This window comes from Thermobia domestica, chromosome 13 (genome assembly GCF_964235325.1).
Source record: "Thermobia domestica chromosome 13, izTheDome1.hap1.1, whole genome shotgun sequence".
NCBI classification, from domain to species: Eukaryota; Metazoa; Arthropoda; class Insecta; order Zygentoma; family Lepismatidae; genus Thermobia; species Thermobia domestica.
In genome coordinates, this window is record NC_137466.1 from 61581106 (window position 1) to 61594775 (window position 13670).

Here is a 13670-nt window from a genome sequence, read left to right on the forward strand (position 1 = left end):
AAGCGTTAGCAGAAGTGTATAAACTTAAAAATAGATTTTTTTTTTTTTTGCCAGGATTCTACGATTTTTCTTCTATGTGGATTTTCTGACTTATGGGATTATACACAATTATTTTATAACGTTTGCCCCTATTCAGAAATATACTCCTAGCAAGCACAAAAGAAGCAATAAAGATAATAATGGAAATATAAGCTGAATGTAATGAAATTATATCCATAAATTCTATTATTATTGAACGGACCAAAGTCACTGAACCTCTTGCGAGTAAATTGTCTTCATCAAATCGAAAATTACATAATCATGTAACTCAATGGTACTTAACCATTTGAAAAAAAACTACAAGTTTATTTAAGAAAATAATTAATTATACCTTTATCTTACACAATTACTAAATGCCAAATTATTATTACACATGATAACTGGAGGAAATAACCGTTCTTATATCATATTAATTCCTCCATAAAGGCGAATTCAATTTATTAGTTTCTTAGATATTATATCAAACTAAGATAAAGAAGCGGTAGTAAATTTTTACCTGGTTCTGCTATAGGTAGAACTCTGTAGAGATATAACTGACCCTGTGTATCTATAGCAACCAGCACATTTCCAACCCACGTAAAGTCCATTTCGGATATAGTAATATTCAGACGAGACTGTTTTGGTGTTGGCTCATCCTGCCTCCATGGTAACGTCAACGATGCATTTGCAACCTAGCAAAACAATATTTAAAAAGTAACGACAATAATAATAGCTATAAAATTAAACAGATCATTATTGAATTTGTAGCAACTGTCAGATATAAAAACTAAACAGATGGAGAACTGCATGGATATTCTATGTGGTTCTAATAAATACGATTATTCTTTGATATGTAATCACATTCAAAAAAAAAAAAAAAAAAAAAAAAAAACAACTTGAACACCCATCCTTGTTTTAAAAACCCTAATCTTTGTCTGTAGGAAACACTGCATCAATCAAAAACGTAAATTTTCTCTCTCTTTGGAACTACAACTACTGTAGCTATATGCAAAATTGGAAAATTGTCACTAATGAAAATAAAAACTTTAATGAACTAAATTCAAAATTTAAATTGAATTTATATTGGATTTTGAAGCCCTCAGATGCGTTTAAGAGATCATACATTATGGACCACGGTAGAAAGAGATGCCTGGTCTCATCAAAGTCCTATCCGAATATTTACTGGGCAGACATCGCCCGAACATTTAAGTTTCAGGGGATGTAATATTTTTCATTGTACAAGCTTTGCTTTTAACAGACTTAAATCTGATTTAAAAGACTCGCTGAGCAAACCAATACTATATTGTAAAAAAATATTATCATATAACAGTTTCGCCAACTATCTACTTTGGCTTGTTTGATTTAAGGACATCAGAATTTCAAGTACGGGAAAATTACTTTAAATTCTTTATTAAAGGTATTGTGGAATTTGGAGGTCTAATATCTAGGTGACCACTAAATAACTGATATCGCCATGATTTGGCTAGTTCGACACTGTATCATCAGCGTTATTTCCATCTTTTAAACTCTCCAATTCAAGTAATTCTCGAACTGCTTTACGCTATTATGCTCAATAATAATAATAAATCGGAAACTAAACTCAGAAACAAGCCTCTGCAAAAGGTGGTGTGGTTATTCGATTATTTGAAAGTACGTAAGATTTTAAATCTATTCTTTGGATATACGTACCACAAAATATGTTAGAAATCGCTAAAACTATTTGATTTTATTCAACTTATCAAAGCATTAATAATAATAATAATAATAATAATAATAATAATAATAATAATAATAATAAATACATTACCATACATAACCCAGATATCTATTCAATTACAGGAAAAACGAAAAATTCAGTATGTTCCCCAAATGCACTACTCGGTTACAAAAGTTTATTACATAGGAACTATTATTTTTATTTACTTCTGGATGCTGTAGGATACATATTGAATAAATGAACAGAATATCTTACTTTTCGTATAAGGATTTTGGTGTAAATTTGTTTCTGATGATATATGTCTAATTCCTCTAGAATAGGTCAACACATTTAAGATACATTTGATGAATCTGGTGCGTAATTACGCTATGAATTACTGACGATTATACTGAAATGATGTAGTAATAATCCGTTCATTAAGCAGATATTAAAAGTAAGATTCTACTCATTTATTATTGTTTTAGCTGTATGGTTTGTATCAAAAATTGGAACAAACTCAGTTTATCTTGCTCTTTTTAAGGCTTAAGGACAGCGCTCGTATAGAAGGCACTGCAGTCGCTTGTAGTGAAATCGGTCTTGTAACGAAAATTCAGAAAGAACCACCATACCCTGATTACAAACGCACTGTTTTGTAGTATGAAAAGTTCAAGAAGGGTCATGAGGTTTCTCTTCAGTCCATATTAATGGAGAGAGAGTGAAGGCCATGAACGAATCATTTTAAGGCTAGTTTTAGACGGAAGCATTTATCGTAGCATTTCTCGTAGCACATGTGCTGCCAAAAATCTTGTATAATATTCTATGGCATCGAAAGTATATGGTGCTTTTGCACAGTAGCATTTTGATAAGCATCTTGTCGTGACGTAAAAAACAAATCATTGGAGAAGAGCGCAATTATGGCTCCGAAACTAAAGCGTGAAGGAGCTCAAGTTATAGTGGTTGTAACAACAGTTCTCGTCGGTTATATTAAAAAACGAAAACCACAAAGAAGTATGTGGGTAAAGAATTGGTTGGTGCGGAAGGATGGTGGTAGAGAAAGAACTGAAGCCTGAGGATCCTATTGCATTCAAGATCTTCCGGCATATGGATAATGAAGCCTTCGAAAAATTCTTTGTACAAAGAAGGATGCTTCTCATATTTTTCAATCAGCATAATTATAGCATCCCTACTCCAACTCATTTTTCTTTAATACAATTCAATTTCCCACACAAAACAAGAGCATAGATATTTGGCACAAAATCTTTCGCTTCCTTCTAACACACCACGGCGCTATTATGCTGAGAAAAATGCTACAAAATAGAGCACGTTCTATCGACAAGAAATGCCATCGGATAATCCATGGCATGTGAAATGCTATACCATTTGCTACTTTATACGGTAGGATATCGTGATACGGTTTTTGCTACGACAAATGCTTCCGTCTAAAATTAGCCTAATGGAAGGCCATTCTTCATGCTTCGCGTAAATTCGGAATTCCCCGGGCCACAATACATAAAATTTTATGTAAGAGGCTGCATTTGTATGCATGAATAGTCTTGGTATTGCCATATTTGATACAAAACGAACCCGTAGTTTATCTTTAGCGACAGAAATTTTGCGTCGGATTGACAAGAATAATGAGCGTCTATTCTTCAGATGATGGAACTTCGCACACTTTAGGGAAAGTAAAGTCGCAAAATGAACAAATATAGAGTTCAGAAAATCTTCAGATCATAGGATAAGAGATAGATCAAACTGAATGTCTGGTGCAATTTGATACATAGTCATTATCCCTTTTTTATTCAGCGAGCGGACAATAACAGCTAGAGCTTACCTGGATATGCTAAGAAAATTCATAGCACCTCAACTGACTTGTCATTCATGGTAACTTTTACTAAGATGGCTCTCAGCCACATTGGAGATTATTCATTCAAGATTGCCTAATGAGACACAGGTGGGTTGGAATAAAACGGCCACCATGATAGCTGAATATCACTCTTCTTGGGTTTTTCTTGTGCGGTTATACCAAGGACAGAGTTCTTGCAACAAATGTACCCGATATGAGTATATTGAGAATAAGGATCATGGATGTTATCGCTAGTTCAGCTGCACAAGTGTTCCACAACACATGGAGCGTAACTGCGTAATCGAAATCGAGTACGTGTATTGCCGACGACAAAAGGCGCATAAATATAGATGTATTGATATCACAACGAAAACTTTATGAAATATCTCCTTTGCCACATTTCTAAATTCGGTAACGAAATTCTAAAATGCTGGAAAGATATTATGGACCCATTTTACTTTCTCGCGACTGCTAATAAACAAACCCTTACCTGCTGTAAAGAATCCTTAAACAAGCAATGTATTGTACTATCAGCTAAAGCAACCATCACGTAACATGGAGGTGGTATAGTTGTGGTTATGGAAGCCTTTGATGTCACGACACATGCTACTGGAGAACTACCCTGAAAGTGCGCATGGTGCTGCCACAACTGCAAAGAAATGTTAAGATAGCACTTCTAATCTTCGAATTTATCACAACTCAAAACACCATAAAGTAAGGTAAATTATTATTTTTTCCTTAATAATAATAATAATAATAATAATAATAATAATAATAATAATAATAATAATAATAATAATAATAATAATAATAATAATAATAATAATAATAATAATAAAAAATATAATTGCTAATAGAACGTAAGGAACGTTTGTTAACATTATATTTTAGTTTACTAATTGTGATACAGGAATATGTCGTAGGTTAGTAAATTAGAAAATCATAAAAAATATAGTTTACTGATGTATTTATTACTTTTACTCTACTGATATCGCATTCTCTAGCTTCAAGATGTTTGGGACACAGCACTCTTTATATGAAGACGCCGGGTCCTCTATTGCTCGCCATTCATGTCTGTCTGTGATACGAGTGGCGGGAATGGTAGGCTCACCGCTGAGTAACTTATTGCTATGTGGATGGATTCTAGTGTTATGTGCGTCGGAATTTCTGACAATTTTCATTATTGATAACTTTGATTCTCCTGCGGCCTTTTAAATACATTGTTGCTATTGTTACCATGCCAACGAAAGTTGGCCAGTTATCAACTATTCTGTGATATGTGGTAGGCACATCCCTGATTAGCTGTTGAGAATGCATTATTGTTATTGTATTAATATGTCGAGTGTTATGCAGTTGAATTTCTCTCACTTTCTATTGTTGCTAACTTTGATTTTTAAATATATTGTTTCTGCCGATACCATGGCAACAACAGTTGGTCAGTTATCAACGATTCTGGGAATATATAATTCCCTCCTTCGATAGTGATATATTCCTTAAAAAAAAAAAAAAAAAATCTCTGCATCTTAACATTCATGGAGTTACTTTCAGTGCTTCAACTATGTCCTATAGACTAACAGGGATGTCTCCGTGAACTTGAAACCATTTCTTAAAGACAAGTAAAGAACCATTTGGGCCTATCCGGTACCCTCTGCCATAGTAAAATGGATAAGAAACAAAGATCAAGAAGCCGAAATGCCATACCACTGATTTGACAAAAGTAAGATTCTAAAAGAAACATTGATCAACAGCATACAGTCTTATAAAATTGGCGTATAATAAAGTATACAATACAATGTGATCAGGAATATGATCGAAGAAATTGTGATTACATTTTTCAATGTGTTCTTCAAGTACTTGAAAGGTGAAATATTACGGCACAATTATAAGAAAAATTTCCAGGGTGGACTGATGGAAGCGGTTTGAATGTTCACTGGTCAAGCATCTACGTTTTCTTTGTAATTACAAGATTGTGATTATTTTGATTGACTAAGGCGATATTTATGGATCACTGTAAAATTAAAAAAAGGAAAGAAAAGACATATATTACAAGTAGCATGTGTGTCTCTTGTAGGAGTATGTGAATCACTGTTAGCAGTGTTTACCGTTAGGAAAAAAAAATAAAAGATACAATCTACTACTTAACAGTTTATATATATATATATACGAGGAGCAGTCAAAATGTTCCCGGAATGCTGTTGTAGTTTTGGCATTTGTGATGCAATCACAATGAATCTTGTACAGTACAGTCCTTAGGTTGCCTAATTATGAAATTGACAAGTGTGAACACGTCTTAACAGGCAGTGTACGAGTAATGTAGCTGAACGGAGGAGTATGTAGTGATCAGTCGGTTCAATTTCACAGATGGAGCAACGCGCAAACATAAAGTTCATGTGCAAATTGGGGAAAATCTGATTCAGAGAGTTCGATAACCTTAAAAACAGTTTAGCACTATCAGATGTTTGGCTCTTCCCAACACTAAAAATGGGTCTTTTCCGTTTTACCAACGTAGAAGAGATCAAAACTAGCGCGACTGCCGAATTTCGGAAAATATCAAAAGAGGCCTTTCGTCGGTGTTTCCACCAATCACAGGAGCGGTGGAACAAGTCTGTGTGTGTGTATGTTACGAAGGTGCTAACTCTGAAGGCGATTAAATGAATGTGTTGTTCCAGTGAAATAAAAACCATCAATATTCATAATGAACGACCACACACTCTTTAGGCCCATAACTTTTCATTTTTCTCGAAACTTACGCATGAGAATTTATCCTCGAATATCTCACTTTGTTCAACTCAATGTGATCTATCGTTTATTGTATGTCACATCTTTGTCAATATTGTGGTTAAACAAAAAGTTAGATTTAAAAGCTAATCATAATTTTGGACTATATCTAATTAACCACAATTGTGTACTGTCATCTTACTAGTGTAATAATGAAAAAAAAAAACTTCAAGAGGTTATACTTCAGTATCAATTTCATCTTAATAGGTGGCGTGGTTATCAATTTGTTTGGTTTACAGAACATTAGTTATTCTCGACTTTTCGAAAACTACGCATGAAGATTTACACTCACTCATATAATTTTGTTCAGCTCAAGAGGTCTATCAATTGATATAGGTCTAATATGTAAACAATTATTACTTTATCGTTAAACGCTAATAATATTGTAGAACTGTGTCCACTGTATCACAAAGTCTGACAAATAAGTTCGCGAGATTATCTTAGAAATAATATTATTACCTCATTGTTGAAATTCAACTACGATCATCTTTCAAGTATTTCAGAAGCTATATACTGAAGTCTACTCTACAAAGGTAATCTGTGATTAATATTTTTATTTTATTTTCTATAAAAATAAAATCACTGTTGTTTTCCATTTAAATGTTCATAAACAGATGTAAACACTTAACATAGTGAAATTACACTTCTGAACATCTATCTTTTGAAATGAGATATTGATGTGTATATTTGACTACTTATTCCCAACCATAGTTAATAAAGGGATAGCCAAGTTTATTTTCTCTCTCAAGATTGAGAGGTAGGAGAATGTAGATAAAAGCTTCAATTACAATTTCTTAAGGAAAACAGTGGGAGGATTAAGAGTAATATTCAATTTACTGTTTCTCAGACGATTCTGCACATTTATTATTTTTACAGAAGAACAACGTCAGATTTTTTTTTTTTTTTTTTTTTTTTTTTTTTTTTTTTTTTTTTTTTAAAGCAGATGCAGCAGATGATGTTCACAAAAAGGGCACCGAGGTCCGAAATTATTCACAAGGATTAACAGACATTACTTACGAGATAGAAAGGAAAGCTAATTATATGATGGAGCTATTCACTGAAAAATCATATTAATATTTATTATTTCAGCTTACAAAATAAAATAGACATTGTATTTTTCTTTTGTATCTTTTAATTTTGTCCTTTTCTGTATGTATTCCAGTTTCAAATTGGCCATTTTATTATACACAAATATATACGTGCGTACAAGGAATATGAAAACTTTAAAATTTTAATTTAGCTAGATCTAACATAAAATGAAGTTAAAAGGAAACTGAAGCATCGCCATTTATACGGCTTCCAAAAAGAAAAGAAACGGTTAGGATTAGGAATTAGATTTATGAGCTTTCTGCATCTAGGCCATGTTAGCCCGTCACATATGAGGGATGAGGTCCCTCGGCGATCACATTAACCGGGGAATTGGGGAGGACGAAATAACGGGACGGAAGAAACCAGCATGTTGGGTATCATCCCGGCAGGCCTGAAAGTTTTCACACTTTTTGGACCAAATGTTCCCATTGGGAATCGAGCTCGGAACCGGTGCGCGAGAGCGTCAGCGACTATGCTAGGCGAGATCACAGAGAATAGAAAGTATTCACGCTAAAGGGATCACAAACAATAAGAACTTGAATATGTCTTTCGTATGCATTTATTACTATGCTAAAAAATTAATTAATTAATCTTTATTAAACAGAAAAAGTACAAAATAGGTAATATCTTTTAAGCTACATATACATACGGTAAGTTTGTGCTATTTAAAACAAATTATCATATCCACATATTATATTTTTTGTACAGCACTTTTTCCATATGATTATCAAGAACAGTAGCTACTTACAACTGTTTTGTATGGTTCTGTAGACGGTGTCGGAGTAAGGGACTTCTGGAACAGTTTATGCACTGGAAGAGGCTTTTCACGTAGTTCCCACGTTTCCACCAAACAACAGCCTTCGCCATTTGCTGCCACAACTAACGAATCAGCATCCTCACGAACTACGAACTTTAACTTAGCAATATGACGATCTATATCAAAAATAAATGTTATTAAATAATATATTTACTTTTACTTTTACTAAAGGGTTATATATAAATTTATATAAAGGATTGTACAAATTAATATAATGATATATAAGCATACAAGCTCGAAACAAAAATAAGGTATCATCACACTCGAATAATACATTATCTGTATTAATATATAAAATAACGTTTGTATATTTGTCTGTCATCAGCCTTTTGCATAGAAAGGAGTCGCCTAGAGCCACCAAATTTTATACATAGATAGATCTTTACCAGATCTAATCGCCTACGAAGCAGGCTTTTTCGATTTTTGGCTCTAGGGGGGATTACGGAGAAGTCAAAATTTATGTACGTTTCTGGATATTTCTGAGAACGCCTTGCTGACATGCAACCCACACTACATATTTCTTATGCGGGCTTACATAGTAGTAAAGGATAATACCTGAGCAATGGAATGGTGGTGGAGACATTCCTTTAAGAACATTCTTCCTCCTCTCTCTTTTTATCTAGGCTCTAAATTAAAACTCAGGTTCTTAGAGTAGTATGTAATAAAATATCATTAAAAATCCTTATATTTCAATTTACCAACATGTTTAATACTAGAATCAATGATTACGCAAATAAAAAGGCAAATAGTAGATATCGAACTTTCAGCCACGGTTCTCGTTCACAAATTTATTTTTACGTGGATCTACACATTTGTAAAGATATAATATGAAAATAATGTGGTTCGAAAGAGTGATAGTACTAGAAACAAAATATTCAACTGCTATCAAAATTACGTTTAGGTTTTTCCCGTTTTGTACACATTCCTTTATAGCCTTAGAAATTTTATAATTAGTTGTATATTAAACCAAATAAGATTTCTTATGAAATTCATAATTAACAAACTAACTTGCTATTTTAAACTCTTGCGGATATTTGAATTTTGTATCAAAAGTCCAACAATTTAAACATATACATATTTCAAAGTCAGCGATTTCGTCTGAAGTTTCTTTGCTAGGCAAGTATACGTGTATCACTTTGCTCATCGTTTCTATTACAGTGGTTTCCAAAATGTGATATTCGTGGATCACATGGACCTGCAATAGATACAGCAGAACAACAAAGCTAAATGACAAAACCTATCTCTGCATCCCGTGACAATTTTTCTTCTACCAAAGAACTATATCGGTTCGCTCTGGAACCTTCCTCAGCGCCAATTCTAGTTAAATAATTGATTTCTTTTATTCTTTTTCCTTAAATTTTTCAGGGAAACCATTTTCAACAACGACCATATAGAAAATCAAGTACTACGATGAGAATTGGAGCTGAAGAAGGTTCCAGACCGAACTGATTATCTTAACATCTCATATAATTTACTATTCTTATTATTACTATTTGTTTATTTATTTAACATTTTTGCCTGTCTCTAAAATAAGCGCAACTAAGTGATTGCAATACTGTTCTTGATTACAACTATTTGGAAAAATATAGAAGTAACTCACTTTATTTTCTTTTCATTTGTAACTGTTTATCCTACATTTAAGTCTACGTCAAGGAGAAGAAATAAAATAGTATTTGTCCGCTGCTGTCTTTTTATTATCTTGGTCTACGGAAGCTGTGAGATCTCAAGTATTGTGCTAGTGATTGTACACTACGGACTCTATTGAATGTAAACACAATTACTTCTTTGTTTTTTATTAAACTTTTTTTCTTTTTACCTTATTCTTAGGTTCCATCTATCCTTGATTAATGATCTTTATATCTTTCACATATTTTTTTCTGTGTTTTCACAGAATACATATTATCTAATGACAACCGCTGTACGATATGTATAATCTTTTGTAGCACTTTCTGTACGCCTCAACTTCCCAACACCCACCACAAAACTCACATGGAGAATTATTATTCTAGCACGGAATGAGAACAGAATTCAATTTTTCAGTGTCCACAAAATATTGGTTAAGGAGAGGAAAAGAGTATTATTATATTCACAGTTTTCTATAATATTATATAATATTACAAGTATATTCTATAACTTGTCCAAAAGAGATCTGAATTTCATTTCTCCTACCCCACAATGAAAGAGTTATAGTCTAGGATTCATTGAATGAACATTAGCAGAACCTTTATATACAATAAAGTAAAAACATGTGAAAATTAACTATATAAACTATTGTAAATAAGAATATTTTTCGTTTGTTTTCTAATAGATACTTACAATTACTTTCCCTAATTGCATTGCACTGCATGAAGAAACTTGGTAACGCTTGACTGGTTATCATACACTTATCGTCTCTTTTCACGGATACTCTATAACACTGAATAGGAAGGCTAACACTTCCACTACTAACAGCAACCAAAAAGTGCCCCTCTGAAATCAATAAACAACTATTTCAACGACACACAAACTAAAGTCTTTTGTTTGGTAATTCACTAATAATAATTTGGATAAAACTTCTAGTAAAAAAATTGAATAATTTTCACATACACGTATACAATTAAGCATTAAAAATTTGCTGTAGTATTTACAAAATCTTAATCTATTAACCTTTGTGTATATATATTTCATAGAAAGGATTACATACATACGAATTTCAGGATATGATGAGGTTTTCTTATAATTTCAGATTATCAACTGCTTGACTGACAAAGAGCGACCGCAAATTGCTGCATACTACGAGGTTTTGGAATTCAGTAGTAGTTGTGCAGGGATAGTAGCGAATGTTTGGCTCATCGTATTCCACTGGGAATCATCGATGAGTTTGTTTTCATGTAAGAGACGTTCCGCCACACTTTGCACTTGCCGTATGAGTGTGGTTGCATCATACTTTTCCCGGACAAGACTAGGATGACGAGGAATTCACGAATGGCCTATCAGACCTATGACTTCTTGTGTGTCTGTGCAAAGGATGAAGTGCACAAAACAGAACTACGTACTCTGGACAATTGGAGGAACCAATTCGGGATGTTATCACAAACATCCCGAAGAAATTCCTACAGAAAACTATAGATTTTATTCCCGTTCGTTGGAAGTAGCTGTGGGTGCTGTCGGTACCTGTACTGAATTCTGAGCTAGCACATTTGTAATCATATTTATAACGTATATGTACACAAAGATTCACTGATATTGCTTCAATATCCCCACCAAAAATAAATAAAATAAAGGAAGAAGAAGAAAGCTATAGCAAATTTTCAATGCCTATTTACTTCTCACTCTTCCTGAGAACTAATAGAACAGAAACAGATAATAAACCAAAGAGAAAGGAATTATTACACAAAACAATATACAATATAGGAATAAGCGAAATATGAGATTATTTCCAAATAATTTCTAGCTCTGTATGTCAACGGCATAATCTTGATCTATGGATGCCGTGTTGTTGCAATCTATCTATTTACTAAAGTCTGCATTAAATCTGTCAGCAATAAATAAAGTTGCACCACTTAAAATGTATTGTCCTACTAAACCAACCGCAAAGAATGACGAAGAAATTAAAATCACTCCACAGAATGTAAACGAGGATAATATTAAGCTTCCGACATCGATTTCAGTAGTTAGTGTAACGATAGCACTCAAGAAAGAACAAATATACATACTAGATAAACAAACAAACAAAGAAAAAAAATACTAAGCTTCTATTAAATATAAATCTCCTTTCTTTGTGCATAATTAAGTCACAGAGCTTCATTAGTGCTTAAAGCTCCTATTTTGTTTCGAAAAACTAAATACCCAACCCTGTATTTCAAATTACTTAATTACCCTTATCTCCTTATTATATGCTATTATTTTATGATCAACAAGATCATCTTCTATTCAAGTTCCCCTATCGTGATTTGTGATCTAAAGTATTTACACTGAAGTCTTCAAGGCAAGTAATGTGGTGATGTATCTTTCTATAAATTCCCCAAATACTACATTGGATTGATATCGAATAAGTTTGGGGGCCATTCGATATGATAGAACTGTTTTACAAACCATTTTTGCACAAAATGCGTCTATGGTAAGGTGAGGTTCAGCTAGACCGCTTGCTGACCCGACGATATCAAGGTGTACTGTTCGGGGTTTAAAACAAAAAAATGTATGCAACAGGCTTCATTCACGTTTACAATGGGTTGTCATAATTTCAATTATTATTCAGTATAAGTTCGTAATTTAAGAATAAAAAATAAATATAATTGATTGGTGGAGTTTAGCACCCCTTTTCAGCACCAAGGCCACATAAGACATGGATCTAGTTTAAGGTGAGTCTGAACCACCGTAATTCGTTCAGATGTCAAGGCTCTCCTACTGGGAAATTAATTAGGGACTCAGTGCACCAGCGGACCGCTAGGTCAGCGGGGAGGACATAAATATATTTGAATATTGTATTGTTTGTTTTTTTTTAAAAAAAAAAAAAACGTATACATTTATCATGCTGTGCCCTTTCATAGTCACTTGAGGAATGAACCATAGCAATACACAGAAAAAAAATGCTTCTGCTCTACTCTTTCCAGTGAGTCTGAGTATTATTATTATTATTATTATTATTATTATTATAACAACTCACTTATCACTTTTATTCTTCATGAACACGATTCTAGAGGAGAGTCGAAAGTATGAAAGGTAAGGATTATTAGGAATTCAAATATTATAGTAGTGAAAATGATAGATAATATTCCTCTCATATACCGTCTAAAATATTCTAGGGATAACAAAATATTTCCATGTTGAGGCTTATTAAGACATTTCAATCGAAAAGAAGTAACTCCCTGTTTGATCTTCAGTATTTTATTAGCACTAAATCATTTTTTTTCCTATCTAACTTCTTGAAGGTCGGTAATGATTACAATTATTGACCACACTGAAATAAATGTATTATTATTATTATTATTATTATTATTATTATTATTATTATTATTATTATTATTATTTAAATCAAGGTTCACTATTAAGTCTGGAGTCAATAAGAGATCTGATGAACAGCGCATTACTTTATGCGCACCATGTCAACGTATGTGCACCATCATTTTCAACGCACTTTCTCGAACATTCTGTTATATTTTTTTAAAATCCAAATATGTAGACTGATTATCTTTTCGAAGATCACGATTTTCACATCGTACACCTTAGATTTCAAACTGTCCTTTATGGCAAAGTTCATAGGATTAACAATAAACTAATCTTTTTTTGCAATAAATAAAAAAATAATAACTAAGGTACACCATGGGTGAGTAACTTGCTTCACTTTAAACTTTTGTGTTCTGTGATGAAAATTTCGACCACTTATGTTGTAGTCTTCAATGGAGCACAATAAGAATTGATTACGAAATTTTAGACACTACAATGGTCTA

General features: G+C 32.9%; 1 protein-coding gene across 1 annotated transcript in view; it reads right to left on the bottom strand.

Moving 5' to 3' along the window:
* Nucleotides 1-13670, bottom strand: part of MED16 (mediator complex subunit 16) — an 80192-nt gene that overhangs the window by 38123 nt on the left and 28399 nt on the right. Inside the window, exons 6-9 of the mRNA XM_081735791.1 lie at nt 10558-10710; nt 8173-8357; nt 4048-4206; nt 536-710 (exon numbers count right to left, since the gene is read on the bottom strand). Coding sequence (XP_081591917.1) covers nt 536-710; nt 4048-4206; nt 8173-8357; nt 10558-10710 — 672 coding nt within the window. The remainder of the gene's footprint in view (nt 1-535; nt 711-4047; nt 4207-8172; nt 8358-10557; nt 10711-13670) is intronic.